General features: G+C 44.8%; 1 protein-coding gene across 1 annotated transcript in view; it reads right to left on the bottom strand.

The window, feature by feature from the left end:
* The window catches only part of abca5 (ATP-binding cassette, sub-family A (ABC1), member 5), a 118,649-nt gene that overhangs the window by 50,544 nt on the left and 42,802 nt on the right, over positions 1-25,303 (bottom strand). The window contains exons 8-17 of the mRNA XM_021581043.2: positions 20,605-20,793; positions 19,999-20,146; positions 19,660-19,837; positions 16,249-16,307; positions 15,605-15,891; positions 15,165-15,284; positions 6,376-6,514; positions 6,144-6,234; positions 5,814-5,953; positions 5,484-5,603 (exon numbers count right to left, since the gene is read on the bottom strand). Of these exons, the coding sequence (XP_021436718.2) occupies positions 5,484-5,603; positions 5,814-5,953; positions 6,144-6,234; positions 6,376-6,514; positions 15,165-15,284; positions 15,605-15,891; positions 16,249-16,307; positions 19,660-19,837; positions 19,999-20,146; positions 20,605-20,793 (1,471 nt within the window). The remainder of the gene's footprint in view (positions 1-5,483; positions 5,604-5,813; positions 5,954-6,143; positions 6,235-6,375; positions 6,515-15,164; positions 15,285-15,604; positions 15,892-16,248; positions 16,308-19,659; positions 19,838-19,998; positions 20,147-20,604; positions 20,794-25,303) is intronic.

Consider the following 25,303-nt stretch of genomic DNA (forward strand, 5'->3'; position numbering starts at 1 on the left):
CAAGTTCTTCCACACCGATCTCAACAAACCATTTCTGTATGGACATTGCTTTGTGCACAGGCGCATTGTCATGCTGAAATGGGAAAGGGCCTTCCCCAAACTGTTGCCACAAAGTTGGAAGCACAGAATTGTCTTGAATTCATTGTTTGCTGTAGCGTTAAGATTTCCCTTCACTGGAAGTAAGGGTCCTAGCCTGAACCATGGAAAACAGCCTCAGACCATTATTCCTCCTCCACTAAACTTTACAGTTGGCACTATGCAGTCGGGTAGGTAGCATCCACCAAACCCAAATTCGTCCTGTGATGGAACATGTTATGTTGGTGCTTTTCTAAGCTACAGTGAGGGAAAAAAATATTTGATCCCCTGCGGATTTTGTAAAACATTTCAAACTACTTTTGTAATGCAACTTCAGGTATTTTATAACATAAATAATCAATAAAATTGAAGACCGGTGTTCAATACAGGAAGAAAACAAACTGAAGCATGCTTTCTCGTCAAGCGCCACTATCTAACAGTACACTTCAAGTGACCCTCGTTCAAGATGGCCGTACTTCTTCATTACACAAAGGAATAACCTCAACCAATTTCTAAAGACTGTTGACATCCAGTGGAAGCAATAGGAACTGCAAGAAGGTCCCTTAGAAATCTGGATTCCCAATGAAAACCCGTTTAAAAGAGAGTGACCTCAAAAAATCTGAATGGTTTGTCCTTGGGGTTTCGCCTACTAAATATGTTCTGTTATACTCACAGACATGATTCAAACTGTTTTAGAAACTCATAGTGTTTCCTATCCAAATCTACTAATAATATGCATATCGTATCTTCTGGGGATGAGTAGCAGGCAGTTTAATTTTGGCATGCATTTCATCTGGACGTGAAAATAATGCCCCCCTGTCACCAAGAAGCTAACAGTGCAGCTCTTGGTTGTCACAAGTTCTTACAAAGATTGCAGAACTGACATTGTCAAAAGATAAAACTGTTACAACATTTCCACTGAAACATATTTTTGACCTCAAATATGCTAATGCACCCTCCCCTCAGCACATTGCCCCCATCTACATCTCAGTATAAGTGCAGTACCTAATCCTGCGTTCGTAATCAAGTGGGAAGTGGGAAATTACCACAACTGTGAAAAATGAATTTGAACGTCCCCCCATCTGGTAATTACTAGTGGGAAATGCATCTATCATCCCAGAGCTCTGACTTCACCCACATGCTGACCTCACCTACTAAGGAAATTACCTCGATAAGAGGATTTTTCAGCAGTTAAATGTAACAAAACATTATTTATAAAAAAGCTATCTATTAATATTGTTTTTGAACTCTATAATTTGTTTACAAGCATGATAGCTGTACTTATAGTTTATGGTTAATGCAGCTTGTTGGCTATAAGCCAATTGGCGTTTCTCAACAACTTCAAAGCACATGAATGCATCCAACTTCATAACTAGTAAATTCCCACCTCCCACATGGTTATGAATGCAGCATTATATTGAATATATTGGGTAGAAAAATGTACCGTTATAGTAGATTATCTGCACATGTACCCAAAAAGGTACCGACCAGTACCATGTGAGTTCCTATGTGTACCTCTGAAGGTACCTTATGTGTACCTTTGACTTTTAGTACACTGGGGAACAACACTGTACTGTAACCATACTCTTATATTTGAGTGTGTATACACTTATATACACTCACCGGTCAGTTTATTAGGTACACCCATCTAGTACCGGGTCAGACCCCCTTTTGCATCCAGAACAGCCAGAATTCTATGGGGCATTCTACAAGGTGTCATCACGCGATGGCATCACGCGATGGACAGCAGTACATTCATGCTGCGAACAGCCTGTTCCATCTCATTCCAAAGATGCTCTATTGGGTTGAGGTCTGGGGACTGCGCAGGCCATTCAAGTAAATTTAACTTGCTGTCATGTTCCAGGTGATGTTTTTCCACTCCTCAATTGTCCAGTGTTGGTGATCGCTTGCCCATTGGAGCCACTTATTATTTTAGCTTTTTGCCCAAAGGACTGCTGCTGACTGGATGTTTTTGTTTGTCGCACCATTCTCGGTAAACTCTAACAGGGTCTAAAGTTAACACACACTCCCTTCCAAATGCAGGTAGATTTTGGCATTGGCGGGTAAAATGTTTATTTCACCAGCCACATTGGCAGGTGGTCAGGGCTCCACAGTGGGAGTATTTTACTGGCATTTGTGAATAAAAAGTATGATCACTTTTAAAGTAAAATAAATGCTGCTGTAGCGGTTTTCAAAGTATTTCTGACTTTTTGTATCATAGCTGGTAAATTAAATCATACAAAGTCAAAGAACTACGATTCGTAAATAACCTATTCCACCTCGTGCTGCAACGCTGCCTGGCTGGGGGCTGTCCGCACGTAAATTCATTTTTCGAAGCGCTGCACACAGGCATAAAAGTTAGTCTAATTTACTTAAAACTAAAGTCTAGTGACGTGAGACTCTGTCCTTGTCTTTCTTGGCTATTTACTTTGTTTTTCTATGTTTCAGTTTCAACGGCTAGGGAAGAGAAGACAACCCTTCTCCTATTCAGACTCAATCTCACAGGCACAAACATGACTCGAGGCGCACTACCACGGCAACCTCCCGCCATCTTGAAGAACGATCTGGCCTTAATGGTCATGTACTCTAATAATCTCCACCTGGCCACCCCTCAGAGCCTGGTTCCTCTAGGCTACGTCAGAGTTTCCTAGGGAGTTTTTCCAAGCCACTGTGCTTCTACATCTGCATTGCTTGCTGTTTGTGATTTTGGGCTGGGTTTTTGTATAAGCACTTTGTGACATCTGCTGATGTAAAAATGGCTTTATAAATACATTTGATTTGATTTAAAGGGGTAGGTGAATTTGTCTAATCTGTTTTGGTTAATTTTGGTTAAATTTTGGATAAAATACTCTTAAACAATATACCTCATTACTTCTTACTAGTAATACATTTGTTTTAGAAACATGACAAAGCATGCTCATGCATTTTTTGTGTTTTGTTGGTGTAATTTGAGCACCCAATAATATTTTTCTGTGGTAAAAAAAATCTGAGTGGCTGGTAGATTTTTAAATCTACCTGCCACAGAGGCTGGTGGACCAAAAATACAATGCTATGCCCTGAACCCTAGAAACTGTTGTCAAAATCCCAGGAGTGTGGCTGTTTCTGAGATACTGGATCCGGCACACCTGGCACTAACGATCATAGCAAGCTCAGTCGCTTAGGTCACTAATTTTGCCCATTCTAACGTTCAATCGAACAGAAACTGAATGCCTCGATGTCTGCTTCATATAACAAGCCAGGGCCACGTGACTGTCTGTAGGAGTGATACATTGTCGTGAAAGGTATGGTGTACCTCAAACTGTCCGGTGAGTGTATGTTCTTGGTAACAAGCCGTTTTCCCCCACAGGACTGCTGCTGACTGGATGTTTTTTATGTAGAATCTTGTGGCACTCCAGTTTAAATCCAGAGAGCATTTATGCAGACTTAGGGCTAGATTCTATCAGATCAGGAAATAAGGAAATTCAGGTTGCTGGCATCCAAGTGGTTGTGAGTTCAAATCCTAGGTGTGGTTGCATCCCAAGTGCGCTAACCAATGTTGAGGTCAATTCCATTCAAGTTCCAGTCAATTCAGAAAGTGAACCACATACCAATTCCACATTTTCGGTATTGAAAATAACTAATTAGAATGTATGTGTACCTTCTGAATACAGTTAGTTGTTTCACAGTAGATTTACTGTAGAAATGCTTTAAAACTTGTTTGCACTATTTTCACCACAACTCAGTAGCTGATAACTTACAGAATAAAAAAACGAACAGTTTGTCATAAAACAAGTATCCTATAAGTTAAAATGCAATTACAAGTGAAGCGTGCCAAGTTAATTTGCAGTACGGATCAAAAAGTGCATTGTTATTCACAGTAAATATAGCAAAACACTATTACTGTAGAAATTACAAAAATCTATCTCAAAATTAACAGCAATGGCCAACAGTGTAATTTCAAGTTATCACATATTGAAACAAATGATTTCAAATGTGGAAAATCACATGACTTCACAAAACATGTCAAAACGTGTTTTTGGAACACGTGAAATTATATGAAAACATGTTTTTCCAAAACTTCACATGTGGAATTGCATGTGTTATTGCTCCTTCAGCAAAAGTATGACCCAACCTGGGATTTGATTGCACAACCTCTGGATTTGAGGTACACTGACCTTTCTGCTGTGCGACAGTCTGTAGCATTCCCCTACACATTCATTACCTATAATATATCTCTTCACTTAGCAAAAGACTGCCAGCTGCACTGCTATTTTAGTTGTCAGTTATTCTGGCTATTCTCTCATTATTTATTTACATTTACTTATTTCAGCAATTTCAGGGTTTTCTGTACAGTTGTCTAATGTTGGTGTGGCATATAATTCTGTTTTAATGGTACTCCTGAATCACTATGATAAATATAATACTTTTTCTTGAGCATTTGCGATCACGTGAAAACCCACGTGAAATATCATAGGTGAAGTGTTCTAAGAACATATGGTTTCACATGTGAAAATCCAGATCACCACATGTGACGTGTTCCAAAAACACATGGTTTCACATGTAGAATCATGTGGAAATATCACATGTGGAATCATGTGGAAATATCACATGTGGAATCATGTGGTTTTTCCATAAGGGCAGGGCTTTAAAGTGCGACCAAAGAGTTTTATTATGGGAACACTGTGCGATTATGAAAGAATTTTCCCAGATAATAATTGCTGTAATGATTACCCTAGAGAAAAAAAGTGAAAACGTCTTGATTCTAGCCCAACCAGGACCAAAAGATCTGACCCATATTACCGCAACATGTTTATCTTCCTATAGTGGATCGCTAGGACCCCATTTTACATTCATAAACCATGTAGTTGGTTGTTCTAAAACTATTTGAGCATTGTTAAATAATTTGTTCAATCATGTTACCTCATTGGCTAGCTAGTTAACAACCTGGTAACTTTACCAGTATATCCAAACATTTGCAGGCACAGAAAGAAAACCAAAGGGATTTCTTCTTCAGGAGATCAATGATCATAGCAATGAATGAAAGATCTCTTGCATGTCGTCATCAAATACCTGACATTTTTAAAGAGACATGGTACAACTTTCAATAGGAAAATAGTGTTTTTACACAATGCAGAAACCTAATATTCCACAAATGACTTTGTAATTTAAATGACAAGTATTTGGATCAACATTTTAGCTTTTATAATAAATTCATGTCTTTACAGTGTTACATATTAGTTTCTAGGTCACAACATGTGCTGCAAAAGTCGCTAGAATTCATGTAGGCCGTATCTCAATAAATAAAATGTATAATGTTTTCTGGTGCTCCAAAATATAATGTGGTGCTCCTAACTTTTTCAAGTTGGGAGCACCAGCGCATGTGAATGTAGAGCCCTGCTTAGTACAGAAGGAGAGAAAAGAAGTCTCACCAGCCTGGTCCACCTCAGCCTCAGCCTCCAGACGAAGAAACACATCCTCCAGCGTTGTCATGGACACCCCGTAGTTGATGATGCCCAGGTCTGGCCTGCAGTCTAGTTCTGAGAACAATCCTGAGAGAGTGAAGTCAAGGTACAGTAAGTACAGAACCACAGATCTAAAACTCTACCTGCTACATATGAATATAAATAGAATTCCTCGAAAGCAAATAGCCCCTCGGACTATAGCAATTTGACTTCCCCGTCATGGGTACACTCAATAGGAATTATATTTCTATGATAGGCGCGATCAACTGAGCCTTAGCACAGAGATTAGTTTCTGACCTGAAAAGGTGTCCATGCTTTCGAAAGGGAGGGTGAATGTCAGCTCAGCCTCTTGTTGCCGTGACAACTGTGCCTTGGGGACGTGGTGCTTGACCAATGATGTGACACCATCCACCTCACACCGTCCACCAATAGACATTCTATAGGAAGGGGGGAAAAAAAACATTATTTAGCTGTGGTCTGTAAGCATCAGTCTTACTGTCATCAAACAACATGATTTATGAAGAAACAATCTGCTGGATGGCTTAAATAGGTCAAAACGCTTTAGGTCGAGATATGTTTTATAGTGTATTTATTTGTGACATTTAGAGAGATGTCTGCCGAAATTACCTGAGGTGGTATCCTACTCCACACTTGGTCTTGAGATATAGGGAAGAACCAACACACTTAAGTTGGCCCTGAGAGATCACAGCTTTGCGGTCTAGAAGGGAGCGGGAAAATGAAAGAGAGAAAAAGAGAAATTGAGATGGCGAGTGAAAGACGTAAGTGTATTGAGGGATAGAGAGAACCCTGCTATAGATGAACACATTGTTAGAGATAGATAGGGAAAAGATGGGTGTACCAGCGAGTATGTCTGCCTCGTCCATGTAATGTGTGCTGAGCACTGTGACTCTGCCTGCTCTGCGACTCTTCAGCAGAGACCACACCTGGTGTCTGGAACAGGGGTCCATACCAGCAGTAGGCTCATCCAGGAGCAGGATCTAAACATATACACACACGCAAAATCGAATCAAATTTTATTTGTCACATGCTTCGTAAACAACAGATGTGGACTAACAGTGAAATACTTACTTATTGGCCCTCCCCAAAAATGCAGAGTAGAAAGAAAATAGAGAAATAATAGAAAAGTAAAACATGTAATAATAAAAGTAACAATAGATACACAATGAGTAACAATAACTTGGATATATACACTGTACAAGGGGTACAAGTACCGAGTCAATGTGCACGAGGTAATTGGGGTAAATATGTACAGTACCAGTCAGTCAAAAAATTTGGACACACCTACTCATTCAAGGGTTTTTCTTTATTTTTTACTATTTTCTACATTGTAGAATAATACTTGTAGACATCAAAACTATGAAATAACACATATGGAATCATGTAGTAACCAAAAAAGTGTATTTTATATTTTAGATACTTCAAAGTAGCCATAATTTGCCTTGATCACAGCTTTGCACACTCTTGTCATTATTTCAACCAGCTTCACCTGGAATGCTTTTCCAACTGTCTTGAAAGTTCCCACATATGCTGAGCACTTGTTGGCTGCTTTTCCTTCACACTGCAGTCTGACTCATCCCAAACCATCTCAGTTGGGTTGAAGTCAGGGGATAGTGGAGGCCAGGTCATCTGATACAGCACTCCATCACTCTCCTTGGTCAAATAGCCCTTACACAGCCTGGAGGTGTGTTGGGTCATTGTCCTGTTGAAAAACAAATGACAGTCCTACTAAGCGCAAACCACATGGGATGGTGTATTGCTGCAGCATGCTGTGGTAGCCATGCTGGTTAAGTGTGCCTTGAATTCTAAATAAATCACCAACAGTGTCACCAGCAAAGCACCCCCACACCACCTCCTCCATGCGTCACGGTGGGAACCACACATGCGGAGATCATCCGTTCATCTACTCTGCGTCTCACAAAGACACGGCGGTTGGAACCAAAAATCTGAAATGGATTCATCACACCAAAAGGACAGGTTTCCACCGGTCTAATGTCCATTGTTCATGTTTCTTGGCCCAATCAAGTCTCCTATTATTGGTGTCCTTTAGTAGTGGTTTCTTCACAGGAATTCGACCATGAAAGCCTGATTTATGCATTCTCCTCTGAACAGTTGATGTTGAGATGTGTCTGTTACTTGAACTCTGAAGTATTTATTTGGGCTGCAATTTCTGAGGCTAGTAACTCGAAGTAACTTATCCTCTGCAGCAGAGGTAACTCTGGGTCTTCCTTTCCTGTGGCGGTCCTCGTGAGCCAGTTTCATCATAGCGCTTGATTATGCGACTGCACTTGAAGAAACTTTAAAAGTTATTGAAATGTTCCAGAATGACTGACCTTGAAGTAATGATGGACTGTCCTTTCTCTTTGCTTATTTGAGCTGTTCTTGTCATAATATGGACTTGATATTTTACCAAATAGGGCTATCTTCTGTATACCCACTCACCTTGAAACACAACTGATTGGCTCAAACACATTAAGGAAAGGAATTCCACAAATTAACTTTTAACAAGGCACACCAGTTAATTGAAATGCATTCCAGGTGACTACCTCGTGAAGCTGGTTGAGAGAATGCCAAGTGTGCAGAGCTGGGACGGCTACTTTGATTTGTTTAACTCTTTTTTGCTTAATACATGATTCCATATGTGTTATTTCATAGTATATGTTGTCACTTTTATTCTACAATGTAGAAAATAGTAAAAATAAAGAAAAACCTTGCAATGAGTAGGTGTGTCCAGACTGTCCAAAAATGTGCTTTTCTTCTTCTTTCTTTTCTAAGTGACCCCAAACGTTTGAACGGTAGTTTGTGTTTGTATGTGTGTATACATACAGTTGAAGTCGGAAGTTTACATATACCTTAGCCAAATACATTTATACTCAGTTTTTCACAATTCTTGACATTTAATCTTAGTAAAATTCCCCTGTCTTAGGTCAGTTAGGATCACCACTTTATTTTAAGAACGTGAAATGTCACAATAACAGTAGAGAGAACGATTTATTTCAGCTTTTATTTCTTGTATCACATTACCAGTGGGTCAGAAGTTTACATACACTCAATTCGTATTTGGTAGCATTGCCTATAAATTGTTTAACTTGGGTCAAATGTTTCGGGTAGCCTTCCACAAGCTTCCCACAATAAGTTGGGTGAATGTTGGCACATTCCTCATGACAGAGCTGGTGTAACTGAGTCAGGTTTGTAGGCCACCTTGCTAGCACGCGCTTTTCAGTTCTGCCCACAGATTTTCTACAGGGTAGAGGTCAGGGCTTTGTAATGACCACTCCAATACCTTGACTTTGTTTTCATTAATCAATTTTGCCACAACTTTGGAAGTATGCTTGGGATCACTGTCCATTTGGAAGACCCATTTGCAACCAAGCTTTAACTTCCTGACTGATGTCTTGAGATGTTGCTTCAATATATCCACATAATTTTCCTCCCTGATGATGCCATCTAGTTTGTGAAGTGCACCAGTCCCTCCTGTAGCAAAGCACCCCCACAACATGATGCTGCCACCCCCGTGCTTCACGGTTGGGATGGTGTTCTTCGGCTTGCAAGCCTCCCCCTTTTTCCTCCAAACATAACAATGGTCATTATGGCCAAACAGTTCTATTTTTGTTTTGTCAGACCAGAGGATATTTCTCCAAAAAGTACGATCTTTGCCCCCATGTGCAGTTGCCAACCGTATTCTGTCTTTTTTTATGGCGGTTTTGGAGCAGTGGCTTCTTCCTGGCTGAGCAGCCTTTCAGTTTATGTCGATATAGGACTCGTTTTACTGTGGATATAGATACTTTTGTTGTTCTGGGATTGATTTGCACTTTTCGCACCAAAGTACGTTCGTCTCCAGGAGACAGAACACGTCTCCTTCCTGAGCGGTATGACGGCTGCGTGGTCCCATGGTGTTTATACTTGCTACTATTGTTTGTACAGATGAACGTTCTACCTTTAGGCGTTTGGAAATTGCTCCCAAGTATGAACCAGACTTGTGGAGGTCTACAATTTCTTTCTGAGGTCTTGGCTGATTTCTTTTGATTTTCCCATTATGTCAAGCAGAGTCACTAAGTTTGAAGGTAGGCCTTGAAATACATCCACAGGTACACCTCCAATTGACTCAAATGATGCCAATCAGAAGCTTCTAAAGCAATGACACACACACACGCACGCACACACGTTCAAAAGTTGTGTCCTTGTTTTTGAAAGAAAAGCACATATCTTGTCCATTAAAATAACATAAAATTGATCAGAAATACAGTTTAGACATTGTTAATGTTGTAAATGACTATTGTAGTTGGAAATGGCTGCAATTGCAAAAGGGTTTTCTAATGATCAATTAGCCTTTTAAAATGATAAACTTGGATTAGCTAACACAACGTGCCTTTGGAACACAGGGTGATGGTTGCTGATAATGGGCTTCTGTTCTCCTATGTAGATATTCCATAAAAATAATCAGCTGTTTCCAGCTACCATAGCCATTTACAATATTAACAATGTCTACACCGTGTTTCTGATCAATTTGATGTTATTTTAACAGACGTTTTTCTTTGCTTTTCTTTAAAAAACAAGGACATTTCTAAGTGACACTTGGTTGCAACTTTTATGATCTACCCTCTAAATGTTTTATTTTTTTAATGAACTATTTATCAGTCTTATGGCTCGGTGGTAAAAGCTGTTCAGGCTCCTGTTGGTTCCAGAATTGGTGCATCGGTACCGCTTGCAGTGCGGTAGCAGAGAGACAGACAGAGAGCGAGAGAGACAGACAGACAGACAGAGAGCGAGAGAGACAGACAGAGAGCGAGAGACAGACAGACAGAGAGCGAGAGACAGACAGACAGAGAGCGAGAGACAGAGACAGACAGAGAGTGAGAGACAGAGACAGACAGACAGAGAGCGAGAGACAGAGACAGACAGAGTGAGAGACAGAGAGCGAGAGACAGAGACAGACAGAGAGCGAGACACAGAGACAGACAGAGAGCGAGAGACAGACAGACAGAGAGCGAGAGACAGACAGACAGAGAGCGAGAGACAGACAGAGAGCGAGAGACAGACAGAGAGCGAGAGACAGACAGACAGAGAGCGAGAGAGACAGACAGACAGAGAGCGAGAGAGACAGACAGACAGAGAGCGAGAGACAGAGAGCGAGAGACAGAGAGCGAGAGACAGAGAGCGAGAGACAGAGAGCGAGAGACAGAGAGCGAGAGACAGAGACAGAGAGCGAGAGACAGAGAGAGAGCGAGAGACAGAGAGAGAGCGAGAGACAGAGACAGAGAGCGAGAGACAGAGACAGAGAGACAGAGAGCGAGAGACAGAGACAGAGAGCGAGAGACAGAGAGCGAGAGACAGAGAGCGAGAGACAGAGAGCGAGCGAGAGACAGAGAGAGAGCGAGAGACAGAGAGCGACAGACAAGACAGAGAGCGAGAGACAGACAGACAAGACAAAGAGCGAGAGACAGACAGACAAGACAGAGAGCGAGAGACAGACAGACAAGACAGAGAGCGAGAGACAGAGAGAGCGAGAGACAGACAGACAGACAGAGAGCGAGAGACAGACAGACAGACAGAGAGCGAGAGACAGACAGACAGAGAGCGAGAGACAGACAGACAGAGAGCGAGAGACAGACAGAAAGAGAGCGAGAGACAGACAGACAGAGAGCGAGAGACAGACAGACAGACAGAGAGCGAGAGACAGACAGACAGAGAGCGAGAGACAGACAGACAGAGAGCGAGAGACAGACAGACAGAGAGCGAGAGACAGACAGACAGACAGAGAGCGAGAGACAGACAGACAGACAGAGAGCGAGAGACAGACAGACAGACAGAGAGCGAGAGACAGACAGACAGACAGAGAGCGAGCGAGAGACAGACAGACAGACAGAGAGCGAGAGACAGACAGACAGACAGAGAGCGAGAGACAGACAGACAGACAGAGAGCGAGAGACAGACAGACAGAGAGCGAGAGACAGACAGAGAGCGAGCGAGAGACAGACAGACAGACAGAGAGCGAGAGACAGACAGACAGACAGAGAGCGACAGACAGACAGACAGAGAGCGACAGACAGACAGACAGAGAGCGACAGACAGACAGAGAGCGAGAGACAGACAGACAGAGAGCGAGAGACAGACAGACAGAGAGCGAGAGACAGACAGAGAGCGAGAGACAGACAGAGAGCGAGAGACAGACAGAGAGCGAGAGACAGACAGAGAGCGAGAGACAGACAGACAGAGAGCGAGAGAGACAGACAGACAGAGAGCGAGACAGACAGACAGAGAGCGAGACAGACAGACAGAGAGCGAGAGACAGAGAGCGAGAGACAGAGACAGACAGAGAGCGAGAGACAGACAGACAGAGAGCGAGCGAGAGACAGACAGACAGACAGAGAGCGAGAGACAGACAGACAGAGAGCGAGAGACAGACAGACAGAGAGCGAGAGACAGACAGACAGAGAGCGAGAGACAGACAGACAGAGAGCGAGCGAGAGACAGACAGACAGACAGAGAGCGAGAGACAGACAGACAGACAGAGAGCGACAGACAGACAGACAGAGAGCGACAGACAGACAGACAGAGAGCGACAGACAGACAGAGAGCGAGAGACAGACAGACAGAGAGCGAGAGACAGACAGACAGAGAGCGAGAGACAGACAGAGAGCGAGAGACAGACAGAGAGCGAGAGACAGACAGAGAGCGAGAGACAGACAGAGAGCGAGAGACAGACAGACAGAGAGCGAGAGAGACAGACAGAGAGAGCGAGACAGACAGACAGAGAGCGAGACAGACAGACAGAGAGCGAGAGACAGAGAGCGAGAGACAGAGACAGACAGAGAGCGAGAGACAGAGACAGACAGAGAGCGAGAGACAGAGACAGACAGAGAGCGAGAGACAGACAGAGAGCGAGAGACAGACAGAGAGCGAGAGACAGAGAGCGAGAGACAGACAGACAGAGAGCAGAGAGCGAGAGACAGAGAGCGAGAGACAGAGAGCGAGAGACAGAGAGCGAGAGACAGAGAGCGAGAGACAGAGAGCGAGAGACAGAGAGCGAGAGACAGACAGAGCGAGAGACAGACAGAGCGAGAGACAGACAGACAGCGAGAGACAGAGAGCGAGAGACAGAGAGCGAGAGACAGCGACAGACAGAGCGAGAGCGAGAGACAGAAAGCGAGAGACAGAGAGCGAGAGACAGAGAGACAGAGACAGAGCGAGAGACAGAGAGAGAGCGAGAGACAGAGAGAGAGCGAGAGACAGAGAGCGTCAGACAAGACAGAGAGCGAGAGACAGACAGACAAGACAGAGAGCGAGAGACAGACAGACAAGACAGAGAGCGAGAGACAGACAGACAAGACAGAGAGCGAGAGACAGACAGACAGAGAGCGAGAGACAGACAGACAGAGAGCGAGAGACAGACAGACAGAGAGCGAGAGACAGACAGACAGACAGAGAGCGAGAGACAGACAGACAGAGAGCGAGAGACAGACAGACAGACAGACAGCGAGAGACAGACAGACAGACAGAGAGCGAGAGACAGACAGACAGAGAGCGAGAGACAGACAGACAGAGAGCGAGAGACAGACAGACAGAGAGCGAGAGACAGACAGACAGAGAGCGAGCGAGAGACAGACAGACAGAGAGCGAGAGACAGACAGACAGAGAGCGAGAGACAGACAGACAGACAGAGAGCGACAGACAGACAGACAGAGAGCGACAGACAGACAGACAGAGAGCGAGAGAGACAGACAGAGAGCGAGAGACAGACAGACAGAGAGCGAGAGACAGAGACAGAGAGACAGAGAGCGAGAGACAGACAGACAGACAGAGAGCGACAGACAGACAGACAGACAGAGAGCGACAGACAGACAGACAGAAAGCGAGAGAGACAGACAGAGAGCGAGAGACAGACAGACAGAGAGCGAGAGACAGACAGACAGAGAGCGAGAGACAGACAGAGAGCGAGAGACAGACAGAGAGCGAGAGACAGACAGAGAGCGAGAGACAGACAGACAGAGAGCGAGAGAGACAGACAGACAGAGAGCGAGACAGACAGACAGAGAGCGAGAGACAGAGAGCGAGAGACAGAGAGCGAGAGACAGAGAGCGAGAGACAGAGAGCGAGAGACAGACAGACAGACATTGAGCGAGAGAGACAGACAGCGAGAGACAGAGAGCGAGAGACAGAGAGCGAGAGACAGCGACAGACAGAGCAAGAGACAGAGAGCGAGAGCGAGAGACAGAGAGCGAGAGAGAGAGCGAGAGACAGAGAGCGAGAGACAGACAGACATTGAGCGAGAGACAGACAGACAGCGAGAGACAGAGAGCGAGAGACAGAGAGCGAGAGACAGCGACAGACAGAGCAAGAGACAGAGACAGAGAGCGAGAGACAGAGACAGAGAGCGAGAGAGAGAGCGAGAGACAGAGACAGAGAGCGAGAGACAGAGAGAGAGCGAGAGACAGAGACATAGAGCGAGAGACAGAGACATAGAGCGAGAGACAGAGAGCGAGAGACAGAGAGCGAGAGACAGAGACAGAGAGCGAGAGACAGAGACAGAGAGCGAGAGACAGAGAGAGCGAGAGACAGAGAGAGAGCGAGAGACAGAGAGCGACAGACAAGACAGAGAGCGAGAGACAGACAGACAAGACAGAGAGCGAGAGACAGACAGACAAGACAGAGAGCGAGAGACAGACAGACAAGACAGAGAGCGAGAGACAGACAGACAACACAGAGAGCGAGAGACAGACAGACAAGACAGAGAGCGAGAGACAGACAGACAAGACAGAGAGCGAGAGACAGACAGACAGAGAGTGAGAGACAGACAGACAGACAGAGAGCGAGAGACAGACAGACAGACAGAGAGCGAGAGACAGACAGACAGAGAGCGAGAGACAGACAGACAGAGAGCGAGAGACAGACAGAGAGCGAGAGACAGACAGAGAGCGAGAGACAGACAGAGAGCGAGAGACAGACAGACAGAGAGCGAGAGACAGACAGACAGACAGAGAGCGAGAGACAGACAGACAGAGAGCGACAGACAGACAGACAGAGAGCGACAGACAGACAGAGAGCGACAGACAGACAGAGAGCGACAGACAGACAGAGAGCGACAGACAGACAGAACGAGAGACAGACAGACAGACAGAGAGCGAGAGACAGACAGAGAGCGAGAGACAGACAGAGAGCGAGAGACAGACAGAGCGATAGACAGACAGAGAGCGAGAGACAGACAGAGAGCGAGAGACAGACAGCAAGCGAGAGAGAGACAGAGAGCGAGAGAGAGACAGAGAGCGAGAGAGAGACAGAGAGCGAGAGAGAGAGAGAGACAGAGAGCGAGAGACAGAGAGCGAGAGAGCGAGAGACAGAGAGCGAGAGAGCGAGAGACAGACAGACAGAGAGCGAGAGACAGACAGACAGAGAGCGAGAGACAGACAGACAGAGAGCGAGAGACAGAGAGCGAGAGACAGACAGACAGCGAGAGACAGACAGACAGCGAGAGACAGACAGACAGCGATAGACAGACAGCGAGAGACAGACAGACAGACAGACAGCGAGAGACAGACAGCGAGAGACAGACAGACAGCGAGAGACAGAAAGAGACAGACAGAAGGCCATTTCTGTTGTGTTGTGAGGGTGGATGATCAAGGATCCAGCTACCTTGGGGTCTCCCAGGATGGCTATGCCCACAGACAATTTCCTCTTCTGGCCTCCACTTAGGTTCTTAGCCTGGGCGTCCATTATCTTCTCCAGGTCTAGATCCTTCAGCACCTTGGACACCTAACATACAGATCCAACACACAGGAGGGAGGGAGAGAAAAGAATGTGATCCCAAACATGACTCAATATTTTCCATCTTGTGAGTTGAAGCTGAATTCAGAAATACAGAAGCAACATAGAGGCCTGCCAGTTACCAACCAGCCATGCTAGAGTGACCGAGTGATCATATATGATGCATTTTACATTTACATTTGACTATTTTAGCAGACGATCTTATCCAGAGCGATTTGAAACAGCATTCAGTATCACAACATCTCATGTAAATCCTTCTTTAAAATAGCCGCTATCAGTATCTGTACTGGTAATAAAAATTCCCTCACCTCATTGTCAATGTCAGAGGGCAGAATCCCTTTAATGGCAGCAAATATCCTCAGGTGCTCTTCTACAGTGAGCACGTCAAAGATGATGTTGAACTGAGGGCAGATGCCCACCAGCTGCCTCATTTCTACCCCCTCAGCGATCTCTGCCACAGGGGAGCCATAGATGGAGGCGTGGCCATCAGTCGGAGGACAGATCCCACACAGGATGTTCATCAGAGTGGACTTCCCTGCTCCGCTGTGGCCCAGGAGGGCTGTGATCTGACCTTCATAGATGTCAAAGGTCAAGCCTGGATAGAAGGGAAGGGGGCGTTCATTGGGTTTACTTGATAGCTACCTACACAAATAGCTAGCTAGAACAAAGTGTTAATAAGATATTCATTTAAAAAGAGTAAAAGCAATACAAATAGACATTAGGGTCTACGAAGAGCCTCATATGGGGCGGTTTCGTGGACACAGATTAAGCCTAATAATGGTCATGGACGAGGATAAACAGAGAAAGGTAAGACAACGTCAGGATCTGTTAAGGAAGTTCGGAACTCTGACGATTTCCAATTTGTCTGTTAGATACGGCAACTAGAAAAGAGGCTCCACATAGACATAGACACAAGAGTGACAAGAGAAATACTTAGAGGAATGAGCCTCACCCCTCAGAGCTTCCACGATGCTGTCCTTCTCTTTGTACACCTTGCGGATGTTGTTAATGCTGCCAGGGTGGGGAGACAGAGAAGAGGGTAAACAACAGGTTTCAATCTGGCACTCATTCTTTCTGGATCAAAGCTAATGGAGGTTTGCAGGCTGGAAGCAGACCAAGCCAGTGGGTTCCTATCAGGTGCTCATCTATATCGATACAGCTCGGCTAAGGTTATTGTTTCAACTGGTAACTCTAAAAGCCTGTATTTCTGTCCTGGAAAGTCAATAATGGGACCAGGTTTCTCTATAATGTAAGAGGATATCAGCCTGATCCGGAGCTATCGAGCTGAGGCAGCCACAGTCTATTTTCAAAGCCACTTGTTACAGAGAGACACAAGTGTCCTCTTCCAGCCAGGGACAGGAGCATTATGATAAGAAGATCTGCACCAAAACATTTCTTATCATGCACCATCAGAACTGATGTCAATGGAAAGTTGCTGATTCACACTATAGGGGCAGCCGAAACCTTACAGTGTTCCCTTCACATTGTCCTTTACAGCAAGGTTCAATCAACTATGAAGGTAAAGTCAGTAGCCTTGTCCGAGTGTGAGGCAGCTTCATGTACAACCATACCAGTGGCGGCCAGTGTCGTTTAAGATGAGGGAGGACAATTCTTTTTTTTATGAGAATGGCCTTATTTCTATTGCAGCATATTGGATGATTGTCATTCATATTCCATTCACCCAGTTCAATGTAACAGCAATATGGTTAGGCTACTAATAAGATAACTAAGATATTTACGAGGTTACAGCCTCAATCTCATTTCCCTGACAGGTAGTAGTAGGTGAACAGAGGTCTATTTCTTGCTTTAGAAAACACAATTAGTTTAGTCAGCATTGAGGAGACAACAATAAACAATAAATAAAAGTATAATCAGCATAAAAGTGAATTATTTATATAAATAGTGAATAAGAGTGGACCAAGTCCCGAGCCCTGGGGCACACCATTACAGACAGACAATTTAGCAGACATGAGCACATCAAATTGAGTGCACCGAGTTCTGTCAGACAGATAGTTAGCAAACCATGCAACTACATGCTCGGAAAGACCTATGCTCGATAATCTCTGCCTCAGTACAGCATGATCAATTGTATTAGAGAGAGTGCTGTTTTTTTGTCAAGGGCTTCAGTGATATCATTTAAAACCTTCATGGCTGCTGTAATTGTGATATGCTTCTACTTGAAGCCCGATTGGTGCATTGATAAAATAGAGTTCATTTTTATATACTATTTTAGCTGGTTTCTAGTATTTTTGCTAGGGGTGACAGCTTTGAGATTGGCCTATAATAGAGTTGGATCTCCCAGTTTTAAAAGTTGTAGGACAAATGCTGATTTCCAGATCCTTGGAATTTCATTACATGCCAGGGTTATATTGAACAGATATATTAGTGGTTCAGCTATGAAATCAACTGCCAGTTTTAAAAAGCAGGGATTAAGACGATCAGGACCTGCAGGATTTCTCTGATCTAAGGATGTCAGGGCTTTATGTACCTCCTGCACTGAGAATGGCAAAAAGCTAAACGTTTGACCAGCTCTCACCGGTTCATCCACACAGGGCTGTATAGAGACAGAAGATACTAAATCTAACAACCTATCAGATGACACAAAGTGTTCATTGAAACAATTCAGCATTTCAGTTTCGTCATAAAGAGCAACAGAGTCCTTCAATAAACATGAAGGTAATTCATTAACTGTACTGTTACCAGACAGACTTAATAGCCCTCCAAAACTTCCTAGGGTCATTCAGGTTATTAGTAGTAACAGACATAAAATATTCAGACTTGGCCTTCCTGAAAAGAGAAGAACACTTGCTTCATAGCTGTGAAAAAAGAAGCCAATCAGCATAAGAACATGATTTCCTTGCTTTAGCCCAGGCTAGATTACGGTCGTGAATAATACAAGACAGCTCAGAAGAAAACCATGGATTATCCCTCCCTTTAACTCTGAACCTGTGGAATGGGGCATGTTTTTTACTATTTGGAAAAAACAATTATGAAATAATTTCCAGGCAGTTTCCACATCAGGAAAAAGCTCAATCTTGCTCCAGTCAAAATAAAACAAATCATGAAAGAAAGCCTGCTCATTAAAACTCTTAAAGTTTCTCATCAAATCAAATCATATTTTGTTTGTCACATGCGCCGAATACAACAGGTGTATTAAGTACTTAAGTGTACTTACAAGCCCTTATCACTTATTGTTCTTAAAACTGCATTTTTGGTTAAGTAAAAAAAAAAGTACAAAAATAGAAAAAAGTAAATAATTAAAGAGCAGCAGTAAAATAACAATAGTGAGGCTATATACAGGGGGTATTGGTACAGAGTCAATGTGCGGGGGCACTGGTTAGTGGAGGTAATATGTACATGTAGGTAGAGTTAAAGTGACTATGCATAGATTATAAACAGAGTAGCAGCAGCGTAAAAGAGAGGTCTGGGTAGCCATTTGATTAGCTGTTCAGGAGTCTTATGGCTTGGGGTTAGAAGCTGTTAAGAAGCCTTTTGGACCTAGACTTGGCACTCTGGTACCGCTTGCCGTGCGATAGCAGAGAGAACAGTCTATGACTAGGGTGGCTGGAGTCTTTGACAATTTTTAGGGCCTTCCTCTGACACTGCCTGGTGATGTACTGGGCCGTACGCACTACCCTAAGTAGTGCCTTGCGGTCGGAGGCCGAGCAGTTGCCATACCAGCTCTCAACCTGCTCCACTACAGCCCGTCAATGAGAATGGGGGCGTGGTCGGTCCTCGTTTTCCTGTAGTCCAGAAATCAGCTCCTTTGTCTTGCTCACATTGAGGGGGAGGTTGTTGTCCTGGCACCATCGTTGTCGGTGATCAGGCCTACCACAGTTGTGTTATCGGCAAACTTGATGATGGTGTTGGAGTTGTGCCTGGCCATGCAGTCATGAGTGAACAGGGAGTACAGGAGGAGACTGAGCACACACCCGAGGGGCCCCTGTGTTGAGGATCAGCGTGGCGTGTTGTTACCTACCCTTACCACCTGGGGGCGGCCCGTCAGGAAGTCCAGGATCCAGTTGCAGAGGGAGGTGTTTAGTCCCAGGGTCAAGGGCTTGTAAGTAAGCATTTCACTTTAAGGTCTACACCTGTTGTATTGGCGAATATGACAAATAACATTTGATTTGATAATATTTAGTATAGTTTTATCTAAAAAACATAACTTTAATGTTTTACCATTTTTGTTCTTATGAAATTCACTGAGGATGGTCAACCCCTTCCTCCTCTGAGGAGCGTCCACTGAACTACACCCATTGGACAGGACGCATCAAGCAACTATGGTGGATGCATAACCAGGCCAGCCCAGTGCAGCTTGGCTTAGATCAGTAGAGTGGAAAGGGTATAAAGGGGAGGCTCTTACCGGATGGCCTCTTTCCCCCTGAATTCCGGAGAGACGGGCTCCACAGACTCATTCACTCCTGGGGCCCCGTTCACCTCCGTCTCGTACACAGAGCTCACCTCGACGTAGCGCTTACTGCGCTTGGACCAATAGGATGGCTTCATGAAGTATACCAGGGAGCGCCGCATGCCAAACTCACCTGCACAAAGGACACAGGAATACGGAAGGCCATTTGAGATAAATAGACAGGTTGCCGTTTAAAAAAATGTACTCAATTAAAACCAAACTGTATGAGTAAATGTTGAATGAAATCAATACTTCCTTGATGTGTTGAGAAGAGAGGAGAAGTCAAAACAGTACCTGGTAGGACCTGGTCCAGGTAGACAGCCAGCAGCAGGTAGAGTATACAGTCCAGGACGAGCATGAGAAGGGGGGCGTAGAGGGGATGGGGGCCGTTGGCCAGGGTAGCGAACACAGCTCCGTCCCCCTGGGCCTCCAGGTACACCACCTAGACTCACAGAGAATAGAACAGAATAGCTTTATTACATGGGGGGTGGTCTCCGTAAACATTGCACACTGTCTTGGACAACCTTGACAATAAAATGTTGGGCAATTCCATGGTAACAGGCTGATGCTGTGAGTCCGGCTTTTCATTTTAAAATGTATGTCAAACAAAAAACAATGATTGCAAAGTTAAACAAACAATACAGCTTTATGCACAAGAATAACTTAATTTCCACAGAACATCTTACAAAAACACATTTACTTGAACAGATTTGCAGATGCAAAGTTTGGTAACAGAATGATGGTTTGTGCTGTTTATTCTGTTACTAAACTTTGCACCGTATCACCACAGAAAATGTGCGCTTCTATTCTCCAAGTCCAGGTAGTCGCTCCCTGTTTCGGTCTGTTTAATCCCATTTGGTGCTTAATGAACACGACACGGGCATTGACTGTGTTGGTTACCTGGGCAATGCCGATGGAGAATGCGCTGGGGGACAGCAGACAAAGAACCCAGACCAGCGGCTGGGGGAAGTCCTTCAGCAGGACAGTGAACAGGGACAGGCAGCCGAACACCACAGTCAGCATTGAGCCCACCGTACTGGCAAACTTAGGCTTCTTAAACAGAGGGGTCAGCATGAAGGAGAAGAAGATCTGGGGAAGGATAAAATACAAGAGTTTAAAGAGGTAGTTCACTGAGGTTTGAAAATCGGATGGAACATTCTAGGTAAGTCAAAAATAACCTACACTTTAAAAAAGTGAACAATCCCTTTGTTATGGCCTGTCACAACCAATGCGAGTCAACCAAATGCAGTGTCAAATCTATTGGTAGAGGGGAGTTAAAAGCTAACAGCATCCTATGGTAACTGAAATTAAGAAGTCAATTTCAGGTCAAATCCGTGACACACATGGCACATTGAATAGAAATCTTGGCCTTAAAACATTTTCAGACATCTTTCCTCTGACACGCACATAAAAGCATCTGCTAAATATAAATAAACTCAGCGAAAAACGAATTGTCCCTTTATCAGGACCCTCTCTTTCAAAGAGAATTAATTAAAATCCAAATAACTTCACAGATCTTCATTGTAAAGGGTTTAAACACTGTTTCCCATGCTTGTTCAAAGAAATCATAAACAATTAATGAACATGCACCTGTGGAACGGTCGTTAAGACACTAACAGCTTACAGATGGTAGGCAATTAAGGTCACAGTTATGAAAACTTAGGACACTAGGGAAGCCTTTCTATTGACCCTGAAAAACACCAAAAGAAAGATGCCCAGGGTCCCTGCTTATCTGCGTGAACGTGCCTTAGGCATGCTGAAAAGGGCATGAGGACTGCAGATGTGGCCAGGGCAATAAATTGCAATGTCCGTACTGTGAGACGCCTAAGACAGCGCTACAGGGAGAAAGGACAGACAGCTGATCGTCCTCGCAGTGGCAGATCACGTGTAACAACACCTGCACAGGATCGGTACATCATTGTAGGCCTGTTGTAAGGCAGGTCCTCACCAGACATCACCGGCAACAACGTCGCCTATGGGCACAAACCCACCGTCGCTGGACCAGACAGGACTGGCAACAAGTGCTCTTCCCTGACGAGTCGTGGTTTTGTCTCACCAGAGGTGATGGTTGAATTTGCGATTGTTGTTGAAGGAATGAGCGTTACACCTAGGCCTGTACTCTGGAGCGGGATGGATTTGGGGGTGGAGGGTCCATCATGGTCTGGGGCGGTGTGTCACAGCATCATTGGACTGAGCTTGTTGTCATTGCAGGCAATCTCAACGCTGTGCGTTACAGGGAAGACATCCTCCTCCCTCATGTGGTACCCTTCCTGCAGGCTCATCCTGACATGACCCTCCAGCATGACAATGCCACCAGCCATACTGCTCGGTCTGTGCGTGATTTCCTGCAAGAGGAATGTCAGTGTTCTGCCATGGCCAGCGAAGAGCCCGGATCTCAATCCCATTGAGCACGTCTGGGACCTGTTGGATCGGAGGGTGAGGGCTAGGGTCATTCCCCCCATAAATGTCCAGGAACTTGCAGGTGCCTTGGTAGAAGAGTGGGGTAACATCTCACAGCAAGAACTGGCAAATCTGGTATAGTCCATGAGGAGGAGATGCACTGCAGTACTTAATGCAGCTGGTGGCCACACCATAAACTGACTGTTACTTCTCTGCCTCCCCCCTTTGTTCAGGGACATAATATTAAATGTATGTTAGTCACATGTCTGTGGCACTTGTTCAATCTTGTTATGTTCATACAAATATCTACACATGTTAAGATGCTGAAAATAAACACAGTTGACAGTGAGAGGACGTTTCTTTTTTTATACCCCTACCCCTTTTTTATACCCCTGAAAATGTCCAAATTGGGCCCAAAGTGTCAATATTTTGTGTGGCCACCATCATTTTCCAGCACTTCCTTAACCCTCTTGGGCATGGAGTTCACCAGAGCTTCACAGGTTGCCACTGTAGTCCTCTTCCACTCCTCCATGACGACATCACGGACCTGTGGATGTTAGAGACCTTGCACTCCTCCACCTTCCATTTGAGGATGCCCCACAGATGCTCAATAGAGTTTAGGTCTGGAGACATGCTTGGCCAGTCCATCACCTTTACCCTCAGCTTCTTTAGCAAGGCAGCGAGGCAGTGGTCGTCTTGGAGGTGTGTTTGGGGTCGTTATCATGTTGGAATACTGCCCTGCGGCCCAGTCTCCGAAGGGAGGGGATCATGCTCTGCTTCAGTATGTCACAGTACATGTTGGCATTCATGGTTCCCTCAATGAACTGTAGCTCCCCAGTGCCGGCAGCACTCATGCAGCCCCAGACCATGACACTCCCACCACCATGCTTGACTGTAGGCAAGACACACTTGTCTTTGTACTCCTCACCTGGTTGCCGCCACACATGCTTGACACCATCTGAACCAAATAAGTTTATCTTGGTCTCATCAGACCACAGGACATGATTCCAGTAATCCATGTTGTTTGTCTGCTTGTCTTCAGCAAACTGTTTGCAGGCTTTCTTGTGCATCATCTTTAGAAGAGGCTTCCTTCTGGGACGACAGCCATGCAGACCAATTTGATGCAGTGTACGGCGTATGGTCTGAGCACTGACAGGCTGACCCCCCACCCCTTCAACCTCTGCAGCAATGCTGGCAGCACTCATACGTCTATTTCCCAAAGACAACCTCTGGATATGATGCTGAGCATGTGCACTCAACTTCTTTGGTCGACCATGGCGAGGCCTGTTCTGAGTGAAACCTGTCCAGTTAAACCGCTGTATGGTCTTGGCCACCGTGCTGCAGCTCAGTTTCAGGCTCTTGGCAATCTTCTTATAGCCCAGGCCATCTTTATGTAGAGGAACAATTCTTTTTTTCAGATCCTCAGAGAGTTCTTTGCCATGAGGTGCCCTGTTGTTTTTTCACTCATCAATCTACACACAATACCACAATAACAACAAAGCAAAAACATGTTTAGAAATTATACCAATTTATTAAAAATAAAGAACTGAAATAATTAAGTATTCAGACCCTTTACTCAGTACTTTGTTGAAGCGCCATTGGCAGCGATTACAGCCTCAAGTCTTCTTGGGTATGATGCCACCAGCTTGGCACACACCTGTATTTGGGGAGTTTCTCCCATTCTTCTCTCTAGATCCTCTCAAGCTCTGTCAGGTTGGATGGAGAGGGTTGCTGCACAGCTATTTTCAGGTCTCCCCAGAAATGTTAGATTAGGATGAAGTCCGGGCTCTGGCTGGGCCACTCAAGGACATTGAGACTTGTCCTGAAGTCACTCCTGCGTTGTCTTCGCTGTGTGTTTAGGGTTGTTGTCCTTTTGGAAGGTGAACCTTCACCTCAGTCTGAGGTTCTGAGAGCTCTGTAGCAGGTTTTCATCAAGGATATCTCTGTACTTTGCTCTGTTCATCTTTCCCTCGATCCCCTAGTCTAGTCTCCCAGTCCCTGCCTCTGAAAAACATCCCCACAGCATGATACTGCCACCACCGTGCTTCACCGTAGGGATGGTGCCAGGTTTCCTCTACACGTGACGCTTGGCATACAGGCCAAAGAGTTAAATATTGGTTTCATCAGACCAGAGAATCTTGCTTCTCAGAGTCTTTAAGTGCCTTTTGGCAAACTCCAAGAGGCATGTCTCTTGTACTTTTATTGAGGAGTGGCATCCATCTAGTCACTCTACCATAAAGGCCTGATTAGTGGAGTGCTGCAAAAACGGTTGTCCTTCTAGAACAGGGTTGGGCAATTCCAGTCCTGATTGGTGTCACAGTTTTGCCCCAGCCCCAGCTAACACACCTGACTCCAATAATCACCTAATCATGATCTTCAGTTTAGAAGGATATTTGATTAATCAGCTGTGTTCGCTAGGGATGGAGAAAAAATGTGACACCAATCAGGCACTCGAGGACTGGAGTTGCCCACCCCACTTCTAGAAGGTTCTCCCATCTCCACAGAGGAACTACGGAGTTCTGTCAGATTGACCATTGGGTTCTTGGTCACTTCCCCGACCAAGGCCCTTCTCCCCGACTGCTCAGTTTGGCCGGGCAGCCAGCTCTAGGAATAGTCTGGGTGGTTCCAAACTTCTTCCATTTAAGAATGATGGAGGCCACTGTGTTCTTGGGGACCCTCAATGCTGCATAAATGAATTGATACCCTTCCCCAGATCTGTTCCTCAACAGAATCCTGTCTCAGAGCTCTACGGACAATTCCAAACCCCATGGCTTGTTTTTTTCTCTGACATGCACTGTCAACAGTGGGACCATATATAGACAGGTGTGCCTTTCCAAATCATGTCCAGTCAATTGAAATTTACCACAGGTGGACTCCAATCAAGCTGTACAAACATCTCAAGGATGATCAATGGAAACAGGATGCACCAGTGCTCAATTTCAAGTCTCATAGCAAAGGGTCTGAACTCTTATGTAAATAAGGCATTTCTGTTTTTAATACACACACACACACACACACACACACACACACACACACACACACACACACACACACACACACACACACACACACACACAAAGTTTGGACACATCTACTTGTTGCAGGACTTCTTTCTGTATTTTTATAATAGTGAATACATCAAAACTATGAAATAACACATATGGAATCATTTAGTAAGAAGTGTTAAACAAATCAAAAT

Source organism: Oncorhynchus mykiss, chromosome 23 (genome assembly GCF_013265735.2).
Source record: "Oncorhynchus mykiss isolate Arlee chromosome 23, USDA_OmykA_1.1, whole genome shotgun sequence".
NCBI classification, from domain to species: domain Eukaryota; kingdom Metazoa; phylum Chordata; class Actinopteri; order Salmoniformes; family Salmonidae; genus Oncorhynchus; species Oncorhynchus mykiss.